Consider the following 27,606-nt stretch of genomic DNA (forward strand, 5'->3'; position numbering starts at 1 on the left):
TTGAGATTATATGAATGTTACCTCATCTTCCTTTCAGCAGTACCAGAGGATTGTGGTACTATGTTCTGTGTATTCTTCCAATGTTTACAAACCTGATATGTATATGTAGTAATATGTATGGACTGTGGCATACTGTGAATGCTCAGTTGCAATAGAACTTTATATGGAGTTGCTCTCCAAACTGTACAAAATACCTCCTATAGAACTGTCGGGAATTATTCCAAACTACTCATTTGAAAACTATTATCTGAGACATTGTAAAGCTCCATTTTTAAAACTTATTTCAGGGTGGGAGGAAATACGGAGTCACCCAACTAATAACCAATTTATGTTAACTAAGAATGCGGTTCTGTAACTTCACATTAACATAGAACTAGCATTTAAAGTAGCTTTAAGCTATTGTATAGTAACATAGAGATGGAGATTAACCATCTTTAGGTAAATGTATTTAAATTTCTAAATGTTAAAAGAAACTTTTAATCAAATGTCTTCTGTTTGAAACTGATCTTTAATTTGAACTTACGTTTGATTCTCTGGTTTTTAACACTGAATGGTCTACATAAAATTCTTCTATTTCAGATACTGTTCCTTGCCCAGCTTCTTCAGTTGACTCTTTAAAAAGCAATGAATTTGATGCACTGCTTTGAAATGCAAAAGTAAATTGTGTATCATATTGTTCATAGACTTTTTTTAAAGTATCTGAAAGCTCTGTATTTAATTCAGTGATCTGTTTGTAGCCTTTTTTGGATACCACAATGTGGCTTAGGTTGATTATTGTTTCTCAGCTGCTACTGTGGTCTGTATTGAATGAGTTCTGCAGCTTCCGTCTTAAAAAGCACACTGCTCTAAAATTACTTAGATTGAAGACATCACAAATTGTAAAAACAAGCAGAGGAGAAACGCATCTGTCATCTACCAAGATAAGCTAAAATAAACTCAGCTTTTCTATTCCAGCACTGAAACACAAAGGACAGCAGTTGGGCTGAGCCAGGTCCAGGGCAGCTTTGTGAGCCAGAAGTCATTGTGAACTCAATGTCAGCTCCTCTGGGAGCAGCCATGAGGCACAGTGGGTCAGTGCAGGCACTGTCATGTAGCTCCGTGTGCACAGATGTTCCCATTCACTGAACTCCTGCTGCTACCTTGACATCTGCTGAACTCCTGTCTGTTCAGTGAGAACTTCCCTCCATCTTTACTTGCTGAGGTCTCTAGCTGGCAGAAAACACCTGAGCTAGAGCAGCCATTGATCTGTCTGCCTCCTGCAGCGAGAAACACCATGTTCACTTGTCACTTTGTGTTTGAAGCAATGAAGAACCCTTCAAGCCAAGGCTGTGTTTCAGATGAGTATTCGTTCTTGCAATAGCGAGTTTCAGGTAAATGAAATAAAGCAGCTTAATTGCCTTTCTTGGATCTGGCTGGAAGATGTGTGGGGAGCTGGCGTGCAGTATCCTAGCGCCCAGGGAGTGTAATGAGTCACACTGATTTTACACACAGACATGTGCACATACAGCTGAGACCCGTTTGTTGAAGATAGATCTTGAATTTCCTTACTACTGCTGTTACATAATCTTGTCTTACCCCAGCTATCAACTACTGCCAGTCACTGACTTTCCAGGTGTTTTTCCTTTCTGAGCTGTGAAGATGATAAGAAACAAATTGCCCTCAGTCAGCTCTTGTTTGCTTTGCAGCAGAAAGGGAGCACTTGAGTTTCATTGCTCAAAGCTGGGCCCCAACCAGAAGCATTGGGGCTGCTGTGGGCTGTGCCTCTGTTTGCCTCCAGCATGAAAGTGAACAGCACTTGGCTCCTCCTTGCTTTGTCAGCTGGGACTGGAAGCTGTTGGGCAGCTCCCAGCTCTGAGTGCCTTCTCTGAACACAGTCAGTCTTAACTTTCTTCAGTAAGTCTGCCTTAAAATTAGAGACTGCTTACTTTGCCTGTGAGGCTCCGTGCTCCTGACCTGTTGGAACAGAGGCAGCATGGCAGTGCGTGCTGCCTCTGCTGCATCAAGATGAGTTTTGCCTGAAGTTTCCCTTTGGGAAGAGGCATCCTGTGCTGGGGATTCAAACTCCAACAATGTGCCTCTTAAACAGCAGCTAACTTCACAACCACGGAAGTACCTGGTATGGTTGTGATGATGTTCAGACAGCTGCAGGTGACTTCACCTTTCAGTGTTAAGATGCCACATACAGGATGGAGTTCTGAGCATTTGTCAGTACACTTCTTTACAACGAAATTAATGAAAACTGAAGATGGAGGGGCTTCTTCTCGAGCTCAGGGGGCTTTATTGGAATGTCTTTTTATGAAATTTCAGAGCAAGGAACTGAGGTGGCACAAATGGCGATAGCAGGTTCAAATAAAATTGTTCTCTGTGAGCAGGCGCTCCTTCAGCCTGCAGCAAGAACTGTTACAGCAGTGCAGCCACCTTCCTCACAGTATGTGCAAGCTGCTCTAAGGGACCTTGGATCCACCCCCCCCACCACAACAACGAGATGAATTCCAGCAGCCATCCTTGTTTATGTTGTGACTGCAGTGGCTGCACCAGTGTCAGATGAAGCTCATAGCTGCTGGCCTGTAACACCGCTGTACTCTGTTACTGGGTTTGGATGAGCAGAGTGGGTAACAGATGCTGCTGCTCAGCAGTGTTGGGCCACAACTGTTTTCCCTGGGGGCTCTGTGGGTACCAGGTTTCATTTCATAGATCTTCAGTTAGTTGTGTTTTTCAGTATTTGGACAGGATCTGTTGTGATCTGCACCCAGCCACAGGCAGAAGAGCTGCCACTATGCTAAGTGCAGTGCGAGTGCCACAGCTTGCCTTTCATTTCTGCCACCTCCTTTCTCATCATTTTCATGCTGTTTATGCTTACTTGTTCAAGCTGTTGCTTCTTCCCATGCCTACCTCCTCTTCTGGCTCTGTCCAGGCTTTCTTTTTATTTAACTGCTGCTCCTGCATGAAAGCTTTTCTTTAGCTTCGTAAACCCAAAAGGGAGCTGCGAAAGGCGAAAAATCTGGAGAGGTGCAAATGAGCAGCTGTGTCCATGCATCACTTTAAGAGCAGCTTTAATAAAATCTGGAGTCAGTCAGTCAGTCAGTCAAAGACCTCACACCACAGAAGGTTTTGGTAGCTGATTAAGCCAAAGTGCTGTTTAGCTTCAAGGAGCATCCTTCCCTAAGAATGTACTTCAAGACCTGATATCTGAAAACACGTCACGTTACAGACCTTTGCCCTTTCACCATCATCTCCCCCCTGAGACAGGCTGAAAGAAAAGGGGAAAATAATCTCTTGAGACTGCAGCCCCCAAGAAGAAGTGTATATTACAGTAGTTTCTTGGAGAATACAGGACTCAGGCAGAAAAAAATATATTACATAAAATATTTGCACATGTTAAGTGTTGCATTTTGAAGATAGAACATCCCATAGTGGAACAAAGGCAAACTGTACATTTCCTCCTTAGCTACGCAGCGTAGCCAATCGTGACTGCATTGCTTCAATGTCTTCCTCCTCGTCAACAGCAGCAGCTGCTCCCATGGGTTCTGGCTCTGGCAGAGCATCTGTGACTTTACTAGGTGCTTTACCCAAAGCTCCTGTGAACAACATAAAGAGAGCCCTTAGTGAGCATTAAGTTGTAATTTAATATCAGCAGCTCTTAGGTACAGGTGTTTCAATAATTCTGCCAGCCACTGTTAAGTAACACCCAACAGCTGTCTGACTTTACAGGCCCTCATGGCTGGGGCAGTTGGATTCATTGGGCTCCTGGTGGCCCACAGAGACTCACCAGCTGTAATTTCAAACAGAATTTTGTCAATTTCCATCTCTGCTTCCTCCTCCATTTCATCCTCATCCTCCATACTTTCGAAGGTGTCCTCCAGCATCTCCTCTATGATACCAGCCTAACAGGAACAAGAAGACAGCAGGTGATGCCCTTGGAAACTGGAGAGCAGTCATTTCCCAGTCTGAGTTTCCCAGTCTGACGCCCATCCAGGACATCCAGTCACTGCTCAAGCTTTTCTGAATAAGACTGGCTGTAGTCAGATGTACATTCTGAGTCTGTATCTGTACAACTGGTGCACAGGAACAGCAGCAAGGAACGAGGATTAAAGATGCATGTTCTCACATTCACACCCTGCAGCTGTTATTCACTTCTGTTGTACACTGAAAGTTGAAAGATGCTACAGCATCTCCAACCCACCTTAATGCAAGTTTGCTTCACAGAGGCATCTGTACTTCACGTGCTTCAGTCATAAAGCCTAAACTACATGACAGGCTGTACAATTTGAGTCTGACATAAGCTTCCCTTCTTTCCCATCTGCATGTAAAAATACTTCCCTACAGGGCCTGGCACCACATGGCCAAAGCCTTCTGGTGTATAATGGTAAAATGGTTCAGAAGTTGCACAGTGCTTCAGCTCACTGGACAACCACCCCCTGCTCACCCACGCCTGATCTGTGTTACAGATCTTACCTTCATCATCTCTTTGGACAATTCTCTCATGGTCGCCTGGATTTCAGGGATTTTCACTAAACTCTGCATAGCTTTCATGACTTCTGTGCTCTTCTGCAACGAACCTGCTACTCTGAGGACAGCTGTGAAGGAGAGGCATAGAATAACTTGAATGATCCCTGTGTCACCGAAAGGAAGGAAATTATATCCTCCCTGTGCAGATAAAAACTTGCATTTAAGCAATTTAAAAGAAACGTACAGCCTGCAACACAAACCCCAGACTGAATTCTACATTCATTCTCATTGCTTGGTCAGCACGTCAGAACATTCATAGTACAGTGAAGATGCCAGCAGCAGGAACACAGAGGCTGCTCTGCATCTTTCCTTTTAAAGGAAATCCCAATCTGCAGGAATGGCCCCAGCCTCTCTGCTGACTGAGGTACATGGGGAGTCACGTCTGACTTTTGAAATGTTAAGTTTCAGTAGCTTACTAACCTGGAGTTTGGGGACTTGCCTCCTTGTTGCCAGTTCACTGCAATGTCACATCACATAGATGCAATCTACTCGTAGATCTCAGTCCTCATCAACCCCAGAGAGGAGGATTAGGCCTGAGTGCTGCTGATGTTCATTCAAAGCTGTGTGTTTATGCTGTGCTGGTACATGGCACTGATGGGAGCTAAGCACCCGTCATGGCTGGATGTGGGGACTCAGAACTGCAGCAGCCAGATCCCTCAGGATCAGGTACAGGAAGAATTTCTCCAGGTCCTGAAAGCCCCCCAGAATCAGCTCCCTTTAATAAGAGGAGCCTGCTTCTAAATTCCATCTCACTCAACTCATCTTACAGATGACCTTCTGAAAATGGAAATTTAGCCCTTGTCTCTGGAGCTGGGGGGAGTCATTGCACCGGGGCTTCGAAGTTCTTACCAAGTTGGTTCTTCATCCCCATGAGAACAGAGTTCATGTGAGCTTTGGAGGCATAGAGTTTGCTTACAGCCTTCCTAGAGCGGATCAGTTCCTTGGCCAGGATCACACACACATCCTTCTGCCCCTTTTTGGCAGCATCCTTTATCGACCGTTTCACCTTTTCCTCTTCTCTCTGAATATCTGAAGTACAGAAGAAGATGCACAGCCAATAGTTACAGACTGCTATGGAATTGGAAGAAAAAAAACCAGTCATTTGCTGGCGTGTATTTTCAAAGAAAATAATTGTTCAGGTTCTGGGAAGGCAAACCAAACAGAGCAAATAGCAGAGTAATAACACACAGCTCTCTGCTTTTCAAGACATCTCCAGAAGCGTCATGAACGTAAGAGCAAAATAACCATTAAAAAAAGGAAGGAACTCCCATTTCTGTGTGATCTTTAGGACACTGCGTACCCCCAGAGCTTCTACACGGGAAGTGCCACACTGCACCAAGGCCATTCATTAAGTCAGTCTGGGGGAAGTTCTGGATAAGTGAAATTCATCCTACCAGACGGGACACGGGTACATTAGATCTCTGCAGAACACTTCAGGTTACGTAGAACATTTTACTTGTAGAATTTCAGAATGATGACATTTCTGTACGACAGACCAACTCAGCCCCAGGACCACATTATTTCTCCATTCCAGATGCAATAACTACCCTGGTTTATTTGATTTCAGCCCCTTCCCCTGCCATGAGAAGAGAAGGTTCCAGGGAGACCTCATTGTGGCCTTCAAGTACTTGAAGGGAGCATCTAGGTAAGCTGCATTGCTGGGCTGAGGTAAATGGGATGAAGTTCAACAAGGCCAAGTGTCGGGTCCTGCACTTTGGCCACAACAACCCCATGCAGCGTTATAGGATTGGGGGTGAGTGACTGGATGAGTGTGGAGAGGAAAGGGACCTGGGGGTATTGATTGATGCTTGGCTGAACATGAGCCGACAGTGTGCCCAGGTGGCCAAGAGGGCCAACGGCATCCTGGCCTGCATTAGAAATAGTGTGGCCAGTAGGAGCAGGGAGGTGATCATCCCCCTCTACTCAGCACTGGTGAGGCCGGACCTCGAGTATTGTGTTCAGTTTTGGGCCCCTCACTACAAGAAAGACATTGAGGCCCTGGAGAGCATCCAGAGAAGGGCAATGAAACTGGTGAGGGGTCTGGAGCACAAGTCTTATGAGGAGCAGCTGAGGGAGCTGGGATTGTTTAGTCTGGAGGAGACCTCATTGCACTCTGTAACTTCCTGAATGGAGTTCATGGTGAAGAGGGGTTTGGCCTCTTCTCCCAGGCAACAAGCAGGACCTGGGGAAATGGCCGCAAGTTGTACCAGGTTTAGTTTGGACATGAGGAAAAACTTTTTCTCTCAGAGAGTGGTCAGCCATCCCAGAAAGCCTGGGAGGGGTGCCCAGGGAGGTGGTGGAGTCGCCATCCCTGGCTGTGTTCAAGAGGCGTCTGGATGAGGAGCTGCAAGATATGGTTTAGTGCTTGTGGTAGCAGTAGCAATGAGAAGACAGTTGGACTAGATGATCTTATAGGTAATTTCCAACCTTGTGATTCTATGATTCTATGTAAACAGGAGGGGAACGGCTGTTTATGAGGGAGGATAGTGATAGAACAAGGGGGAATGGTTTTAAACTGAGACAGGGAAGGTTTAGGTCAGATATTAGGAGGAAGTTTTTCACACAGAGGCTGGTGACGCACTGGAACAGGTTGCCCAAGGAGGCTGTGGATGCCCCATCCCTGCAGGCATTCAAGGCCAGGCTGGATGTGGCTCTGGGCAGCCTGGTCTGCTGGTTGGTGACCTGCACATAGCAGGGGGTTGGAACTGGATAAGCATTGTGGTCCTTTTCAACCCAGGCCATTCTATGACAAGGAAGGCAGGGACACACAAAAGAAAAGCCAGAAGGACGCACCTCTGATCTGTCTGTCAATGACTCTCATTTCTTTCCTTATCTTCAGGGACCATTCGTTCACCTCAAAATGAGAAAGCGCGAGAGTTAGCTGGACTCCAGCTGTAAAGGGACGCTGTCCTGCACGCTTCCCCCCAACGCAACCACTCGCACCAAACCGCAGCGCCCATCGCAGCCATCGCCGCTGACCGCATCCCCTCGCACGGCGCTCGGTGCCTCGCACTCCGCTCCGGTTCCACACAGCAGCACGATGGGACACAAGCGCTCAGGATGGGACACAAGCGCTCAGGAAACGGCCGCTGCCCGCGAGGCCGAGGAATCGAGTCGCAGCCCTGGGGCTCGGCGCCGGAACCCCGCTGCCACGGCAACGGCCCGCGCCGCCTCCCGGTCCCGCACCCCTACTCCCGCCGCCCGAAGCGATCCCGCCGGGCGCTCACCAGCTCCTTGGGCGGTTTCTCGGGGGTCTTGCCGAAGAGTCCCATGGCGGAACCGGCCCGCCCGGCGCCGCCTTTCCCGCCCCGCCCGCTGACGGGGCCTAGCGGCGCACGGCCCTCTGCGCATGCGCCGATGGCCGCCGCCCGGCCTCGTTGCGCATGCGCGCGCCTCCGCCCTGCGCGCCGCCGTGAGGGAGGGGCGTAATTCGATTGGCCACGCCCCCTTACCGCGTCAGCCCCGCCCCCCCGTGCCTCTCCTGTGGCACCAGAGTAATCGCGGCGTTTAGAGGTTGCAGAGGCTCAGTGCCGTTAACTTCATCTCACTGCGATGACTTACAATCATACTTACCCTTGCCGACCCTGCACACAGCAGGTGGTTGAAACTAGATGTTCATTGCGGTCCTTTTCAATCCAGGCCATTTTATGGTTCTACGGTGCTGTGACTGTTTTCCAGTTCCCACAGAAAGCCGTTTTAATCGTAGTCACAAAATGGACAGTCCACCTTTGTCTTTTTTTCCCTTATTCAAAACCTAGAGCAGAATGAAAGCAGGTCTGAGGACGCTTTGGAAAGGAGAGCTCTCCTCTGGGATCAGAGAGCAGGAAAAGCAGCATAGGAAAGCAGCTGTCACTGAACGCCGGGTCAGCAGCCCCGCGACTGAGGACTGGGACCAGCGCTGGCAGCAGGCAGCCAGCAGGGCCATGCAAACTCACAGCGCAACTGCCAGCCTTGCTCTAGGCCTGGCCTTTTCTCTGCTCCCCGCTTTTACTGTTTGGGGATAGACTGAGATCCTGTGCTCACAGTAAGCTCCCTTTGGATGCCTCTGCAGACACGACACGAGCGTTTCCTAATATAAAGGCACAACACTGCTTTCTCTTTCCTGCAGGGACCGCCAGGACAGCTGCTGTGGATTTTGAAGCAGATGCATCCAGCAGGATCTGGATCGCAGCAATTAATGTAACGCGGGTTCACAGGCACAGGGGGACAAACCCTTCAGTCATTCCCATCCACTGTCCGTAATTATCTACACATATGGAAGTGCCCTCTGTGGCTCTTTTGCTAATTAAGCAGCACTTTCTGTCATTTATCAGAAGAATTGGATCAGGAGAGCAAACGAGGTCATTGAATCAGCTGGAACAGGTGTGCACAGCAGTTCACAAAAGCAGCTGACCCAGCGCCCAGCAGCGCTGCCTGGCACGGGCTGTGTGCTGGGGTTGGCTTTCCAGCAGCATGCGGTGCCCTGAGGACGCGGCGCCGTACCAATGTGCCCTCGTGGTGCTCAGCAAACCACACAAGAGCTGTGCAGCAATACAGGCAGACTGGGAGCTGCTTACAGTAAGCACACGCGTGCTTACAGCACTCAGTGCGATGGTGCTTCGCACACTGCAAGCTGACACGCTGTGTGCCCTCATTGTGCCTCCCACCGCTCCGCCTCGGTAATGAGGGATGAAGGACATGAACCGACAGCCCTCTGCCGGAATAAAAACACTTCCTGCAGTACAACAGGGCTGGTGATGCCCCTTCTACCTCCTGACCTCAACGCTGCGATAGGATATGAGAAAAGCAGCACTGCTCAAAACAGCTCTTCTGATGATTAGGAGTGTCCTCCTGCGATGACACCTGCTGATGGGAGGTGTGAAACATTTGGTGATAGAACAAACGTGTCCAGGTCCCCTGCATGGATAAAACAGTGCCAAATGGCTTTGTGAGCACTCACGTCCCATATGTCTCTAGAGGCATAGTAAAGAGATGGATCAGAACTGCAACTGGCACCTGCGTTTATGCTTTTCACTGCCTTCATTAATTGTCCTCCTTTTGTACCACATGGGCAAGAACTGGGGAGGAGACAAAGCAAAATTTCCTCACTGAATTTACAGTCAGCTGATTCCTGAAAGGCACAGCCAAAGCTGCACTTTCTTACTGAAATACAAAGAAACCAGACCCCATTTCTCATGGCAGCAAACAGCTGTTGCTCTTCTCCAGGCAATCAGAAATCACTGCAGAACACCAACACCTGGAATCTGGAATGTTCTGCCTTAACAGGGTGCTCGAGTCACTCCATGGCATTCTCCCCCTTCATGATGGTTTGCTTTGAGACTGGAGACCATGAAGCCTTCATAGATGTCTGCAGATGAGATACTGGAGAGACAGGTTGTAAGGAAGAGGGTCTGAGAAAGCAATTTGTGATCAATTAGGAAACCCCTGATCAAGCAGAGAACCTCAGTGAGACACCACTGCCTTCTGCTCGGCCGGTGGTTCATTGAATCACAGAATCCTTCGAGTTGGAAGGGACCTCTGAAGGCCATCTACTCCAACTCTTCTGCAATGCACAGGGACACCACAGCTACCTTCACAGTACAGAAATGAATTCCAGCATCCCTAGGAGATGATTTATTAGTCACAAAAGTTGTGTTATATTTTTATTGTCTTCACAGATAAATCAGACCAGCAAGACATCTGTAACTATACACACAAAATATTTATCAAAACAATTAACATTACAAATCTCCTTTTAAAATAATTTATTTCACGTATCTCTTTTTAAACGGTACTGTCTTATAACGTACATTATTCAACAAGGATGTGCTGAACAGACTCTAAAATAAGAAACACTTAAATTAAGCAATCATCTCCGGTTAGAATTTAGATTCCCCCCATCTCCTCACTTGTAAACGTTTGCTGGGATACGCTTCTGGTGGAGGTTTGATTTTGTGCTTACAAAAACAGCGTCGAGTTTCAGGATGATGAAAAGAAAGAAGTTATTGTACGGTAAGAATGCATTCAGTTCAACACACAAGGCAACCAAATAACTCTGCCATTAACGTTAGATCGTGTATATTTTAGTTCACTGCACTAACATTTAAACTAAAACTTCAAACCACGTAATCTTTTAAGTGACTAACATTGAAAAGGCAAGCAGTAATATCCTGAAAGCTGACACAGGACACGGACGCACGGCTAAGACGGAGCATCGTTGGACAAAGGCTGTGGTTGCATGTATGGCTGCTTTTTTTTGTAAGAAGCCCACCTGCAGACGGGGCAGCAGTGCCTTCCGCCCGCCAGCCACATCACAATGCAATTCTGGTGGAACACGTGGCCGCACGGCAAGCCCATGAGCAGGCAGCCCCTCTCGAAGTTTTCGAGGCACACCACGCATTCCGTGCAGTGCAGCATCTCAGGGGGCCACGCTGACCAATCTGGCTCATCTGCGGTGCTGTACGACCCGTACGACCTCGCTTTCCGTCCACAAGGCTCCCTGTGACAACATGGACTGGCACACGAACAGCTGTCGGCACGGCAGCGAGGCTCTCCAGCCCTGCGCCTATGAAATGTATTTGGCTCGTCTTCCTCCGAGATGTCTTTTTCACTGCTGAACACCTCTTTGTTCTCACTGTCAGAGTCACTTTCGCTGTCTTGGAGGGATTCCAGCGTTTCGTCCGAATGGATGCCGAGGCATTTAAACCTCCACATTGGTAAGTTTTTGATATAATCTGTTGGTATCAGAGGGTGAAGCCAGAGATCGGGGAAGGCCAAACGCTCCAAGAACAGATCTGGGTCTTCGTCCCAATCCGAGTCAAAAGGGAAGTGTTGAAAGGAAGCAATAGGATGAAACAAGTAGCTGGTGTACCAGTCCCACAGGCTTGAGAGCCACTCCAGATTGTTAGCATTGACTTCATCGTTGTTGTTATTGCGTCTTCTCTTCTTCTCAAAGTAATCAATCAGCAAACCATGGCCAAGGTACGTGCTGAGGAAGAGCGCTGGGTGCGAAGAGTAGAACATCCAGTCGGCTCTTACCCAAGAAGCCAATGTAGTTGTGTTAGAGTACCTGAAGAGTTTTAAACTGTACTCGTAAAAGCTGTCTAAGTAAGGTAGTTGCAAAAAACCCAACACGGGTAGCCAGGAAATAATTAGGAGTGAATTATACGTCCCTAAAGTGCTTATAAGAACCACAAATCGCTTTATAGTAGCGCCTTGCGTAATGAACAGGTCCATCCAAGCCATCAGATTAACCAAAACTAAGCTTAGAACAAATAAATCATTAACTTCTGGTTGCAACGAGCGCAAAAAGGAATCCATGGCACGCAGTGACATAAATTCTCCAGCATTACTTCCATACCTGTAAATCCCTTCAGGAGTCCTAAGTATGTAGGATGGTGTCTTGTAGATACCAATTTCTGCCATGTAACTTTTATTGTCCCAGTTTTCCACATTCACAAAAATAAACTCTACTCTCCCGGTAAACTTTACACTTAGTGCAGAGAAGAAGGCTGGAGGCTGGTCGAGGCTGGCAAACAGGTATATTTTCACACGGTACTGGTCACTTCTGTTCCACTCTTCTCTTAAATGTTCAGAGTTGTAAATGGTTTTGATCCGAGAAGCAGCGTGGGCTGTGATCCATTTGAAAATGTGCTCCACTTCAATTTTGCGCCCGCTGTATTCTTTAAGCATTACTTTTCCCTTGGAGGTGCTGGTCTGTGGAACTGACATAATGAGGGTGGATTTCAGCCAGCCCCTCCTCCTGCAGTATCTGCAAAGAAAACGGCAAGTTAGATGATGGAGCTGCATACTCCTGCAGCTGCAGTCCTTACATCTCCTTAATGAGCCCAAAAATTAGACACGGTGAGCACCTGGGAGTTCATACAGATAACAGCATGAAATACAGGCATCCAATCATCTCTGACAGAGAGCACTTACTCTTACAACACATCTGTTATCTCTTTTATCTATCTTTTCTGTCTTTGTTATCTGTCTTACAAGAAAGCTGTAAGCGGATATGCATGTGTCAGATGCTGAAAGAGGAACAGTGCTCATTTTCATTGGTTATTATAACAAGGCCACACATTACACAGCATCACACAGAATCACAGAATGGCCAGGGTTGGAAGGGACCTCTAGGATCGTGAATCTCCAACCCCCTGCCACATGCAGGGCCACCAACCTCCCCATTTAATACTGGACCATTAAAGTCACCTTGCCTTGGAACTGGCTTTGAGAAGAACGCAAGTGGACTTTTTTCTCTACACCACAGAACTTTGGTAGTACAGCTATTTTTCATAGGCATTCTGACCAAAAAAAATAACCATCACAATGCAGGTCAATGTCCTGCAGCTTTCAGATAACTTCTCCCAGTGCTTCCTTCAACCTAGTTTTGCCAGTCAGCAGCAGGGTGAATTTAACAGGACACTGGCATGTTGACAGCAGATTCAATGAAGTGAGAAGGGTGTGCACTTCTTACTGGGGCCATTTTGGAAGGATGCAGGCAGGCCAACTGGTGTGGTGAGAGCTCACCATAAAACTAGCAGAGGCTGAGATGGGATGAACTCATGAGGATTCTATGATAAAATTGAGGCTAATTAGGAGCTATGCAAAGAGTAACACTGCCAAAGTTTCAAGATGCTCAGGTATCAATGCTTTTACTATATAAGATTATTTCTCTAAACACTGTGAAGTCTAAGAATCTTCCCTTCCAATTAACTTTGCAATTTCTGTAAACATTTAGCATTTGAGATACATGCATAATCCCCAGACCAAAATTCTAGACAAGATTTCCTGTCATGTGAAGCAAATGCTTCCAGCACAACGCCATTAAACGACTGCTTTTGCAGCAGCACAGGATTATTAATAGCTTCTTTGACTCTGCTTTTCTTCCTCATTTGAAATCGTATGTAAACAACAGAGAATCTTGCACAGCGCGCCGTCTGCTGACAAAGGGTGTGTTCATGTCTATGTGGAAGCATGCATGTATTTGTCAAGGAACAGGACAGCAATAATCCTGAGAAGTAGGAACTGCTTTGAAGCTTTGTGCTCACCTGTGTTTCTCCTTTCCAGATAGCAAAAAAGCATCTCTGCAACCCAGAGCTCTCTTATATGAGCTATATTCAGCTGCATTCTAAGCAAGCACAGTTCCTGTCCATGAGTGCCCTAAGGCCAGATTCTTCTACTCATTCTCTACCACTGCTGTATGATCCCCTACACAGTCTCATCATGTATTTCCCCCACAGTGCTTTAGGAAGCTGCAGACCTGTGTTTATGATGCTGATAAATAATGCAGCAGAGAATTCTGAAGAGACTTTAGCGAAGATACAAATAAAAGCACCTTCTATCACAGCTGCTTTTACAACGCAGGAAGCCCAGCTGCCGGAATACAGCTCAGCCTTAAACATTCTGGATAATCCTTAAAGAATATACCTGGGGTCACTGGAACAGTTAAAAGTGCCAGTACGTATGCCGAATCTCGATACTTTCTTCACCATTTTCTCCCAGTGGACTTTACCCACCAGTGGACTTCTGTCGTTTGCTATGACCTATTGCCAAAAAAAGATAATAATTCAGTATCACAGTAAGTTGGCTTTCCAAAATAAAGAGCAAATTTCATGAAAAGAGAGATCTGGTCACTCGATATCATCTTCCCCTTCCCTTAGACAATGCAATAGGAACATAGAACACAGGTGCACCAAGTGTCTTTGGTGAGTGACACTCTAAGACAGAAATACTCTTTGTGCAGAGAGGCAGAAAAGCACACTGTCATTTAAATTTGCAGCATACCAAAGAAACACCGTCTCAAAGCAGGTAAAACGCATGTAAGTAGAGTGTGTGGACCTGATATCAGTTTATTCTGCCATCAACCACCTCTGAGCAGTGGAAACTAATAATTAAACTCTCAGATAATAACCCAAAATCTTCTGCCAGTGACTCAGTCCATGACGTTATGTGACTGCTCCACCAACTCCCATGTCCCACCTGCAATTCCAAGATGGTAATTCACTGTGATAGCTCCCAAGGTCTAATTTGCCATGCTGTATTAAAGAAGTACTTCTGGTTACCTACATGTAAGCCTCTACAGGTGTCTGCAATGAAGGATAAGGACTGATAAGTGCACAGGGAAGGGGAAAAAAAGGAGAACCTGCCTGCCTGCTGCTGGCAGCTAATGCTGAATGACATGCCTGATCATGTGTTATTCCATGAGCTGTCACAGTTTCTATTTTAGAAATGCCTCACATGCTTCCACAAGCTGACTGGCAACCACTTGAAACACGTTTTTAAACCAAGTTTTGAAACTTCTATTTGTTAGGCATTTGTTTACCCACCATTAAACTGCTCCCAGTCGTTTCTAGGCTTCATAACCTGAAACGTCAGCTCTCCTCCCTAAGTTAGGCTGCCAGCACGATGAAGAGCTCACTGTGTACAGGCTGAGACACTGGGCTGGAAAGCATGCCCAGCATTTGAGACTCAAAAATGTATCTGCTTTGTGCTAAATAGCATCCACTCAGAAACTGAAAATAAATGGGTTTACTGCACCGGATGTCCTATATGGAGACACGAAGCTATACTGAAGCTACAGATTGCACTGCTCAGTGCGTTTAAATAAAATCACAGTTGAAGATTGAGATGGGAATCCTTCCAGCCCTTCTCAGAACACACACATCACGTAGCTTGCCTGCCCATGGGCTGGCTAAGTGTAACCTCCAGGCACCCAGACAACCAGCTGGGGACACTGCTGTAGTATTGAGGCTTCTTCACATCACCTGCTGGGTATTTTCAATTTCTTTCTTCTGTATACTTCGAGCCAAAGAGACCACATTCCTAAAGACAACTTGAGATATTTATACCAGTAAATCCCCAAAGCTACTACAGCACAATAAAGGCACCTGGCGTAGTGAGGAGTCATTTCGTTTTATTAAGGAGTTCTGAAATAAACGTTGGAAAGTGTATTACTCTCTGGGCCAACTGCTAAGAGATCCTTCTCACTACACCACACTACAGTACCCACTGCCAGCGCCCAGAGAACGCGAGGCACTGCAGACAGGTCACCAGTATGTCTCTCTGTGTTTGTCACACTGGCTGTTGGTACTGCCTGATTTTCAGGCTAGGTTAATAGCAGATTCCCTGTTCATTGCAGGGGAGTTGGACTAGATAGCATTCAGAGGTCCCTTCCATCTCTGAGGATTCTATGATTGTGTGATTCTAATTCCCATCCTATCAAAGTCTGTGCTGTTGGAGAAAGTTACTTTGGAAGACAAGGCTAGAGTTGACAATTTTTGTTTCATAACCAAATAGAGAGAACTTTCCTATGGTTTTGCACACTTTGCAACATGCTTTGAGCTCATGCTTTTTTTATGTCTTCATTACCAAAAAACAACACGACCAAAGATGGCTGTTGCAGCTGTTCCTCGTAGGCAACACCCACTGACAGCATTGGGAGTTCACTGCACAGAGGCACTTTGGAAAGCAATCATAGAATCATGAAGGTTGAAAAAAACCTCTAAGCTCACTGAGTTCAACCCATCCCCGCCAACAAGCCAAATCCCTCAGTGCCACATCTATGTACTTGTTGAACACCTCCAGGGACGGTGACTCCACCGCCTCCCAGGGCAGCTGTGCCAATGCATCACCGCTCTTTCTAACAAGAACCTTCTCCTAACATCCATCCTGACCCTCCCCTGGTGCACCTTGAGGCTGTTCCCTCTCATCCTACCACTGTCACTTGTTTGAAGGGGCCAACTTCCACTGTGCTCCAACCTCCTTGCAGGGAGTTGCAGAGAGCGATGAGGTCCCACCTGAGCCTCCTCTTCTCCACACTGAACGATCCCAGCTCCTCAGCTGCTCCCCATAAAATGTGTGCTCCAGACCCCTCACAGCTCCACTGCCCTTCTCTGGACACTCCAGGGCCTCCACATCCTTTTTGCAGAGAGGGACCCAACGCTGAACACAGTACTCCATCATCTCTGTGGAAGAGGGTGTCAACTACAGGGTAAGTAACCACGATGCAATCCAGTCTAAAGATAACTTACAAACATTTCTAACAGATCTTATTTAAGAAGTGTGAATTTTCATCAGATGAGACAGTTAGCTGATAAGAACCGTGGCTGAGGAGAGCAGGTAAGTGAATGCACAACAGGTCTGCAAGTTCTTTGAGGCATCAAAGAAATCCAAATTTTGTATTGAAAGCAAGGGGGAAAAGTTGTCTCAAAAATGAACTTAGTGCTCTGCCTCTGTTATCAGATGAAGAGAAGATGGCTGGGGACAGGCTAGCATGTTTATGGCACCTGAAGCTGGAAACAAAACTCAAATAATATCATACACTTCAAATCAGACTGAGCAGAACTGCGATACAATGAGCACACAGAATTACAGATCCACTTGCAAACATTTCTTGTAAAACCACCGTCACGGTGCTTTGCATTCTGATGGGAAGTTAGTTACTATTTTTAAGAGCAAATGAAAAACTTATCCCGCTACTTTGATCTCAACAAATTGCAGAGCAAATTTTAAAGGCACAGAGATGATTGAATTTCCCATCCCCTTCAGCATGGAATCCTAGAATTGCTCAGGTTGGAATTACTGAAGTTGTATCATTCCTGTTAAGATAAGAGTTAAAAAAACCAATCCTCTCCTGGAGACAATGAACTGGATTTAAAGACAAAGGAAAGGTAGTCCTCTTTTCCCAATTTGGTACAGCATTGGTAATGTGCTGCATGGGAAGCTTGCAGGTGAAATGGGGATCAATTTTTGTAATGAGTAAAAAAAAATACAATAATCAGAAAGTAAATCAGAAACTGGCTGAGGCAAGAAAATATCAGAATGCCAGAAAGGTATTAACAGAGTTCTTAATGGATTTCTCAGAGATCAGATCAGCGTATGTCCCTATTACTGCCCTTCCTGCAGAAAGCCCAAAGCCATTCACAGCTGACACAGCTGGGGAGCTGGGAAAAAAGAGGATTGTAATGCCATACAAACCTCATAAAGCAGAGTGTCAGGAATGAAATTGAAATCAATAGCAAACAGGACACTGGGCGTTCATCAGGTAGAAAGCACAGCGGGATGTGAAGCGTGGGGCTGCAGCTGATCCAGCAGGGCTGTATGGCATCAATAGTAACTGGCTGTGAGATAAGCAAGCTCTAGGAAATACCACACCTGGCAAAAACAAACTGCTTGACTGACTCCATGCACTGGGAGTAGCAGGGTAGGCATTTGGAGTCACTGGAATTGAAGGGCAATGTCAATTCAAGCACAATCAGAACAAATTAGCCATGAATACCCTTAGGCCTAAAAGTCAAGGCACATTTCCAAGATGAATGGAACAGTCAACAGGAGTACCACACACAGACAATCTATTTTAAAGAGAGAGCAAGGTATTTTATAAACATTACTCCACAGCCTAGCAGAGGTGAATTCACTAATCAAGAAGGTCCCTTCTGGCCATCTGTTCCACTCTGATTGGAGAAATCAAGAGAAAGCTCATAGGAAAAAAAAATACAGGTATATTTTATGGGATCAGCCAGCACTACTGGGAAACTGACATTTACAGGAATACAAGCCTTTCAAGCTCTTCTTGTTATTAGCTGCATTCACGTTCTGCAAAATATCACCTGTCAGAGTGACAAATAATACAAAGAAGATAATCCAATTAATCCATTAATCATCTTAATGGGCTAAAAGCATCCAACAGGATCAAAGTTACCCCGCCATTTGACAATCCTACAGCATGGAATACATCTGGTACCTACTGTACACATCACCCAGGCCAGAGGACTGGATCTGAACTCCTGCTCTTCCTCTTCATGTCAATGTCAATTTGCATGAGTGGAACAATCAGTGTGGCAGAAGAAACTGGAGAGGTTTTGGCCCTCATTGGACTCTATCTATCTACCAGCTTTCCCTGGAGACTCAGACATGAGTTTCTTCAAACACATCAAAAGGTCAGGAGACTCCCAAACAACTGTTGTGAAATACTGCAGGTAAGTTAAGCTACCAAGATGTGCAAAGCAAAGATGGAAAGTCTGCACCTTGGAGAACTCAATTTTTGTGTCGCGCAACTGAGTTTTCTTTTTCACTTTCCACTATACAACCACATACCTAAAAAGATGGATTTCAGATATCACAAGAAAACAAACAAAACAAAAAGCACAGAATTACAGTCACAGAATCACCAAGGTTGGAAAAGACCTCCAAGATCACCCAGTCCAACCACACACCCATCACCAATATTTCCTACTAAGCCACGACCCTCAGAGCAGCAGCTAAACATTTCCTGCACACCTCTGGGTTGGTGACTCCACCACCTCCCTGTGCTGCCCATTCCAGCACCTGACCACTTTTTCAGAGAAGTTTTTCCTAACATCCAACCTGAATCTCCCCTGGTGCGACTTGAAGCCAATAGAAAATATGAATCGAGGGACACAGGGGCCGTGTCACTTCGGAAGTACCAACACTGTGATGACTTCAGCAGGCAGTTGTGTGAGTAGCTTTTGCATTGGAAGAGTTCTCCTGACTCTCAATTAGACAGAATAGTCCCATGGACATAAACAGGTGACGCCAATTAAGAACCTAATTAATAAAATCATTTTGATCTATAAGTTAAAATAGCCAGGGTTATGACATTAAAGAAGCAGACAGACTTTAAGAACAAATACCCCAGAGAAAGAAACATGAATGTTTTGAAAAATACAACAATGTCAGTGAGACATTCCTTAGAATCACAGAACGGCCTGGGCTGAAAAGGAGCACAATGCTCATCCAGTTCCAACCCCCCGCCGTGTGCAGGGTCACCAACCAGCAGACCAGGCTGCCCAGAGCCACATCCAGCCTGGCCTTGAATGCCTGCAGGGATGGGGCATCCACAGCCTCCTTGGGCAACCTGTTCCAGTGCATCACCAGCCTCTGTGTGAAAAACTTCCTCCTAATATCTGACCTAAACCTCCCCTGCCTCAGTTTAAAACCATTCCCCCTTGTCCTATCACTATCCTCCCTTCTGAACAGTTGTTTGCTTAATCCAATTTGCTTAATCCAAAAGGAAAGTCCTTCAGGTAGATGCACAGACACCACAGTGACCACTTCATAACTTTCACTGATGCAGCTGCACCGTAACTTCCCAGCCTGGTCATTCCCAGCCATTGTTAAGGATTTTTCTAAATTATTCTATGAAACTTTAAGAAGATAAGTACCAGGAAAAGTTGTAATGGCTACCGAAGAGACTCCAGGAAACATTTGCTGTAGCAGTATGCAGATTCCTGTTCTGGTAGCCCAGCAGCGTTTGAGCACAACACAGAAGCTTCATTTGAGCACTCCTATTTTCTGTTCATTGAAATCAGATATTGCTCAATTTCTTTTACACCACTATGCAGAGATTTCAAAGCCGGCCTTTCTAACAAGGAGCGATCTCAGTAAGTTTTGAAGCTCTCCCACCATGGAGACTATTCAAACATCACAAGGCACGAGAAGGAAAGTCAGACACTGAAAAATGAAGAACAAACAACACTTTGTGGTGCTTCAGCACTCATTATTTTAACCAATTCCAGCTCCTTTAGTTATTTTCTGTTCCTCCTCTGATAGTTAAGACGTACAAAGAAAAGAAACATACTAACCACTTGATGTGTAAAAACTATTGCAAGATGGAGGAAAGAGCTTCCATGCAGCAAACCGCAGTATGTTCAAAGATACAGACCCTGCAGACCTGTGACAGGCAGCTCTGTAAAGAGGACATTTTAAAATCACTCCTTAAATCTATTTATTACCCAGTCCAATGGCCTCAGAAACCCACAGTAACCTCTGCAACGCTCCAGAGAAAAACATCCTGACAGATTATTTACTTTGCTACTCAACAACCCTTGTGCTTCGGTCCTTTGATTAAGAGCCACTCTACTTGTATTTGTTACATTGCACCAGAGATGGGAATACTAAGAAAAAAAGGGAACAAAATAGAAAGACAGAATGGAGATGACACAAGAGAAGCTCAGAGATGCACATGTGTTTTCTACATTATTATTTTTGGTTTTTTTTGTGATGGAAAAATATTCACGTTGGCAGCATCTCTGAGCCATTATGGCATATGAGCGTGTGCCATTAAAGGAAGAGAAAGCTATCCAAATGAAAGCACCAAGGGAAGCTCCAACATTATCCAAGCTGGAAGTTAGCCAAGACACCAGGTGTCAGGCACACCTGCTCATACAAGCACACAACGTTCTGAATACACACAAATAGTCAAAACTCGGTTTTACAGCCTGGCCACAAAGACAGCTTCAAGTACCCATCAAGACAGGGCACTGGGGAGCTGTAACACAGATTAAATCGCAAGGAAGAACAAAACCTGGGAATTGAAGAGCCATCATCACCCTCTGCACACAAACACATCCAGGCAGTCCCCCCAGGAGCAGTCAGCAAGGCAATCTCTGCATGAAGGAACTCAGACCGCCAAGCTGGAAAGACCTGCATGATTTTGCCAAAAGCAAAACCCATTTCTAAGTTATTTAAGGCAGTGGTAAGGTCACACATGTGTGAGAGCTGTCAGCACGGCTCACCACTCTCCAGTCTGAGATATCCAGAATCACAGAGGACCAGGAACTCAGTCAGGGTGCCTGCAGTGGGTAAGTGAGCAAAGGCAGCCTCATAGCTCTGCACAGAGCACGTATGCTCTATGGAAGCATCCACAAGGATATAAAAGCTGAAAAACACTCGTCTATTAATTCAGCTTCCTATGTGTCTGACATAGTTTTTTGGGGGTTACGTTACTATCCTTCCACAGATAAAACAGTAGAGATATTGGGACAAGTCACAGAAATACACCTAATTAAAACTGATCTGGTGTGTTACTTACTAGAAGCATGGGAAAATGGGAAAATGCCTATTTATGATGTTCCTGAATGCATTCAAGGCCAGGCTGGATGTGGCTCTGGGCAGCCTGGTCTGGTGGTTGGCGACCCTGCACATAGCAGGGGGTTGAAACTGGATGATGATTGTGCTCCTTTTCAACCCAGGGCACTCTACGATTCTATGATGATCCACGAATGTCTGCACCTTCATTCATTCCAAGACATCTCACACACAGTTTATTATCCTGCACTGTGCTGATGAAACTGAATTTCTACACAGTCTCTCTATGCCAAGGACTCACAACTAGTTCACAATCCATCTCTATGGATTAAAGATGTCTGGTTTTTGTTTTTTGTTATTTGCTTTTTTTTTTTAAACTAGTCTTTTCCAAGAAAGAAACGATGAGAAATTTGGTTAAAATAGGTAAAGACAGAAGAGTGCATCCGTCAGAGCACATAACAATTAACTACCTGGAAATTACACGTAGTTTTTCAAGGCAGGCAAGCTGTTCTACCCACCAATCTGAACAGCTCTGTTGAGTCCTCTCCGCATGCAGGGGCTGAAAATGAATGAGCTGTTATAATGAATTAGCAAAGATATGCAGGCACTGTGAGAACTATCACATTTCAGCTGATGGTGTTCTATACCCTTGGCCGGATAAGAAGGCTCTCCAGAAGGATACTGAAAGCTAAAATGGGGTATCCTATGGTAAATGATCCTGAAGGGCTACTGGAAAAAATGGCACAAACATTGAACAACGTATTTTAAATGAGCTAAGTGCTTACACCTAATTTCCTTCTAATGAGAACAAGCAGTCACCTGGCAAATTTGAAAAGGCAAATATGAAAATTACTCTGCATGCACGCAAAAGCAAATCAAAACAGAAGAAAGATCACCAAAACTCCACACAAACATCCCTCACTCTGTGATTGCACCACTTGAACATGAAGCTCGGATGCAGAACAGACTGGGATGGAAGAGGCACGTGGACATGGCACTAAGGGACGTGGCTTATTGCTGGCACATGGCGGGGCAGGCAGTTGGCTGGACTGGTCATATTGGTCATCTTGAAGATCTATTCCAACTGAGACAATGCTATTATTTTCCACTCACAGTCACATCTTTCGCATCTCTCCCAGCCATGCTGGCTGGTACACGTTTGTCCTGCTGCCTCAAAGCCAAGAATGAAGTTCTCTTTGCTTCTTTCTAACACCATGTTACAAAAGGACTTTTTTTAAACAAAAGGAAAGCATAAATTTAGATTTTAACTTCATTCAAAGATTTTTTTTTTTTTTTTTAAGAAAGATCTTTTTATGGATCTTTTATCAGATGTTTTTAAAAAGCCTTAATGGCTACGTACACTGTTGGATGTGACAGGCTTGTAGAGGCTAACCAGAGAGCATTAAGGCATAGCAGAGCCTGGAAAAGCAAGAATGTTGAGTTACTCCTCTGCCAATAAACCAAGCAGCACCATTCTCTGCTCCAGAAGCTACCATTCATCCTTCCTGCTCGCCAGAGAAGTGCATAACAGCAGCTGGCAAGCAAGAAGAAAAACATAAAAGGAAAGGTGATGAGATCATGAGCTAATAAGAGAGAGAACATGCTGCTGTCTGAGGCTCTACGAAAGCCCCATAGAGGAACATGGGACACTTGCTAGCAGCTACACTTGTAAACAAACTACTGCTTACCACTGAACCTCAATTCTTTGCATGTGGGTTTCCAGAAAACGGAACATAGCCACAAAACACTTGGTTTCCCTGCATACGGTCTCTGACTTTTTCCAGGTTTGCCTTGCCAGCTCTAAACGATAAATTCACCTCTGAATTGATCAGACACATCCAAAAATAATCGTAGTTTCCTCATTTTGCTCACATTCTCTGCAGACAGTGCATGCTACTACATTACCAGCTTGTGCCACCCAGAAATCTCATTTACATGCACTGGAAAATTAAAATGATCTTCTGAGTCTTCATCTTCTGATACATCATCACGATTGTCTCCCAAACCCAACTCAACCAACACAGCCCAACTCAGCACTGCGTGAGCTCAGCCACAACCATTCCTCTCCCTCCACTGCTTTCCCAGCCTGTGTGGAACAGATTCAGGGTCAGGAAAGAACCTGGAGCTCCTTTCTGCTTCCCAGCCGGCAGCAACAACAGAGCAGACCATTCCTCCCTTCTCTGTGGTCACTGAACCTCTACATAAAGCATCCTCGGTCTTGCACTGTCCCCTGCCTAAGCTCTGAGCTGAGCAGCTGTTTCACAGTATGCTGAAAGGTAAAGGAGAATGGGAGAGCAATCAGGACTTGGAACTGGAAGGTGGTAACAAGAAGATTTGCGGGGAAAAAGCACATGAAAAGAGCATGGAAAAACCTGTGAAAGGACACAAAGAATCCAGTGCAGAAGTGAAGTAATTGTGGCAAGGGAAACAAATGAAAACACAGTGATGAAAACTTGAGGGAAGGCAAAAATGAAAAAAAGAAATTTGATATCTTGAGTGGTTTTCATTGCGGAGAAAGAGACCAACAGCATTCAGCAAGTAAATTATTCAGTAAATTTCAATAATGTTTCTTTCCACAGCTATTGTGACCAACTGAATAGCTGTGCAAATATTTCCAAGATGATGACAACATTCATCACATCTGAGATATCAAAATGCAGCCTGACTGACTGGCTATTATGAAGCTGGCTGAAAATATATTACCATTAAAATTCAGCAAACAACTGACACAGAACTGCCACATTTTACTCTTTTGAACTGTATGGAGAAGAGTTTTTTCACATCATACTCACATTTGTCAGTTAGCTGAGAGACAGTAAGCACAATGTCACTCAACAGCCCTCTCTCTGCTTGAAGGATTCCCTTCTGTACGATTTAAACCTGAAATTTGGACTCAACGTTCATTTCCAAAATGCCAATGCCATTTTGACTACACAGGTAATCCTTCACCTCGTTGTCTATTTCAGAGGTGGCAGTAGCATAGCTCTAGTAACAGAAACTCATTAAATCCTGGTAATCAATTGAAATAGAAAACATGAAAGTAGGAGATCAGACAAACCGCTCACTGCAGGAAGGAGAGCTGTCAGGTAAACAATGATTATCTGGGGGAAAAGTCTGACTGCCCAATGTGGCTGGTCCCAGGAAACTTTTGCCTAAAAAGATCTCTTATCAATGGAGAAGTTGATGAAAGAAAGTATTTTTTCACATTTTTAATCTAGACTACTTATCTTATGTTTTCATATGTTAACAAGAGTGATGATAAATTGTTCCAGAGCCTCATCTGCAGAATCCTAAATGTTTTCTTGTTCTCATGCAGCCCTGGGGAAGCTCGCTGTAAATCAATGGGCCCACAAGGTTTGGGGAAAGGCAAACTTGAAGCTTCCAGAACATACTGTGCAAACAGGCTGCTGGATCAGAAAGCTGCACCTCCCTCATTTGTGAAGAGGTAAGAGAGACTGCTAAAGTGCTCTGAGCCCCTTAAATAAATAGACACTTAAACCAATTGGGTCTGAGCATGTAATAAAAGAAGAGCAAGACCAGAGGCACTGCTCCTGTGCCAGCTGGGAGCATATATACCTAATGCACTTACTTCACACTATACACAAACTTGCACAGTACCAGGGCCAACTACCTGCGCAGTGTGTGTGCTACAGTGTGTGCTGCTCTGCTTGTCTGCTGGCTGTAAAGCATCTGCCTTCAAAAAGCAATCCACTCAGCAGCAGAATTTCTTCTTCTCTGTATAGGAACTCTGTCACTTCCAGTTTTGCTCAATTTTTAGATCAGATTTGCTCCTTGTGATCTCCCTGATGTGGTTTATCTCTGCCATCATCTCCCTGCTGCACATTTTTCTTCTAGTTAACCACCCTCAAAAATTTCTTGTTCAAAACTCACTTTGAATGTGATACATAAAAATACACGATGAAACATCCATACCTGTACCAGCCAGATCCCGTCTTTCGTATCTTCTACAAGCTCATAGAAATGCATTTCACCACTAAAGTTTGTACTTGAAACTGACTCAGAGGCTTCTTCCTCCTTGAGGGCAGAATAAAGTTCCCCTTCCATAAGGTCACCTGAAAAAGAAGCAATTGGAGACGTTCTGTTAAAACATCATGACAGATTACTTAATAGCAGCAAATTCTAATAGTAACAGTGAGTCTATTTCAGAAAGCAGCAGTTTCACTAGGTAGATTTTCAATGGGTGCTCAAAACCCTTGTCAGTAGGAAGGCGACTGAAGTTATTTTAGTTCCATCCATAGGGACCTGACTATGAACAATCTGACAACGCTTCTGATTACACAGACATACCACACATGAGAGTAAATGAACATCTCCTGAGCCTCCCTATCTGAAAACAACAGCATCTCAGTGGCAGGCAGCAATCTGAATTCACGTATCTTGACTTGCATTTCACGGGACAGTAATTTTGGAGCAAATTCTCAGCACTGATCATTCGAACAGCATTTCAATCAGAAATACGGTACCTAAAAACATGCTGAGTGTCCCACAAGAAGCAAAAATCCAACACAGAACAATTCAGCTGTTGGGTTCTGTTTACAAAGTTGTGAATTAGTTCTCATCAACTCCATCCTAGCGAGAAAAGGGGCTCGTGGTGAAATCATTTGATGTTTCCCCCACAACCTCATTTCCTCCCCATATTTTGTTCTGCCATCATTACTAACATTCTTAATAACAACTGGTATTGTTGCAACTAATATGTTCAACTTGAAGAAATGAAGCCTTGCCCGAAGAGGCTACTTCCTACAAAATGAGGGGGGAAAAGAAGTGCTGTTACAGCAGAAACACTTGAGAGCTTTCAAAAAGTATTCATGGAATTCAAACTTCAAAATTAGAGAAAAATTCTGCAAAGCCTATTGGCACTAGAATTGTTTCCATGACATTTTAAGTCAGTTAATACAGTTTGTTTGGCGTCAAACACTTCCCTGCAGCATTTGCAGCCCAAACATAATGACATCATGAAAGTACGTGACAGCCAAAGAGCGAAAGTGATTGGAAACAAAACCGAAATTGCCTCCTGGTGCCTACTGGTGAAGCAGGAAAGTGAATAAACAACATAAATAAACAACAAACAATACAAGCAAATTAGATTTAGCTGCCCAGCTTTAACATCAATTATTAAAGCCAGTTAGCATTTTGTGGCTGTGACCTCCCTGTATTCATCCAAACCCTTCTCTTTATTTCTGTCTGGTTCCCTTACCGAGCACCAGGATTTTTCTCTCTCTACCAGCAGCCCTTTGCCCCGTGATTTACAAGCAGCAATGTCCTGCTTGGCTGGCACTACGCTGATTACATCAGCCCATCTCCAGCCCTTTGGGCCACTTCCCTTTGGGCCACCATCTGTACTTTCCATGCACTCCTGCAGCTCTGCCCACTCTCAGCGCTGCCAGGCGCCCCACAGCCCCCCACTTCCACGGGTCTGTACCAACTTCTGCAGCACTTTTCCACGCACAGCACCCGCTGATCCCACAGCTCTGCTTCCCTCATCCCCGTCCCGATGACACCTCCCAGCAAACAAGCGATCCGTAGGGAAAGGGATGCAGAGAATAAGCCGGCCCCCACTAAATAATAAATAGCAACCCGCCAGCCTGCGTATCTTTGGATTCTTTCCTCCTCGAATTCTTTCCTCCTCGTTTTTCACGGCCGATGACATTCGCTTTCAGCCGAGCGCAGGGAGCCCAGCGCTGCGCTGCACACCCGAAAGCAAAACCCCCCTCCCGACGGGAAACCATTTCTTGACAGCCTGGCCGAGGCCTTCCGAACGCCGCCCGCCCGTGCCTCCCCCCATAGCCGCCCCACCGACAGCCGAGCTCGGGGCACTCAGGGGTCACGCCGGGCCCGCGCCGGGCGCGCTGACGCAGCGCGGAGCGTCGTGCCGCCGTCGGTGCCGCCGTCCGAGCGCCGCCCGGGGCTCCCGCCGCGGCACCGCGATGCCCTTGGCCGGAGCTGCCGCCTTAGGCCCGAGGGGAGGGAGGGAAGGGAGGAGGGAAGCGGCCCTACCTGACTTCTCCACCAGCTCCCGGACATCCTTCTTCTCGGGCAGCCCCGAGTGCCCCAAGCCGCGGCACTCCAGGATGGTCCGCAGCTTCCTGAAGCTCAGCGCCACCGGGTCCACCAGCTGCGTGGCGAAGAAGCCGGTCTCGTACCACACCACGGCCTCGAACACCCTGGCCAGGACGAAGAGCACCAGGAAATACAGCAGCAAGAAGCACAGCTTCAGCCACATCTTTCCCGGCGGGCGGGCGGGCTGACGGACGGACGGGCTGG

General features: G+C 45.8%; 2 protein-coding genes across 3 annotated transcripts; both read right to left on the reverse strand.

Annotated features, from left to right (window-relative positions):
* Nucleotides 1–3,444: 3,444 nt before the first annotated feature.
* On the reverse strand, nucleotides 3,445–7,781 carry CHMP3 (charged multivesicular body protein 3; the record flags this gene model as incomplete). 2 transcript variants are annotated; one of them, XM_079534559.1, is made up of 6 exons in its annotated part: nucleotides 3,445–3,578; nucleotides 3,770–3,884; nucleotides 4,456–4,524; nucleotides 5,426–5,538; nucleotides 7,303–7,363; nucleotides 7,737–7,781. In XM_079534559.1, the coding sequence occupies 6 exons, from the start codon at nucleotides 7,779–7,781 to the stop codon at nucleotides 3,445–3,447; spliced, it is 537 nt and encodes a 178-aa protein (XP_079390685.1). The 2 variants fall into 2 exon arrangements, with proteins under 2 accessions (XP_079390685.1, XP_079390684.1); XM_079534558.1 differs by having other exon boundaries at nucleotides 4,456–4,577; nucleotides 5,359–5,538.
* A 2,908-nt stretch (nucleotides 7,782–10,689) lies between these two features.
* RNF103 (ring finger protein 103) lies at nucleotides 10,690–27,565 on the reverse strand (the record flags this gene model as incomplete). Its single annotated transcript, XM_079534557.1, has 4 exons — nucleotides 10,690–12,259; nucleotides 13,921–14,036; nucleotides 25,255–25,394; nucleotides 27,340–27,565. 4 exons carry the CDS (start codon nucleotides 27,563–27,565, stop codon nucleotides 10,690–10,692), a joined length of 2,052 nt encoding a protein of 683 aa, XP_079390683.1.
* Between the last annotated feature and the right edge of the window lie 41 nt (nucleotides 27,566–27,606).

This window comes from Tetrao urogallus (assembly GCF_951394365.1).
Source record: "Tetrao urogallus genome assembly, chromosome: 4".
Taxonomy (NCBI): Eukaryota; Metazoa; Chordata; class Aves; order Galliformes; family Phasianidae; genus Tetrao; species Tetrao urogallus.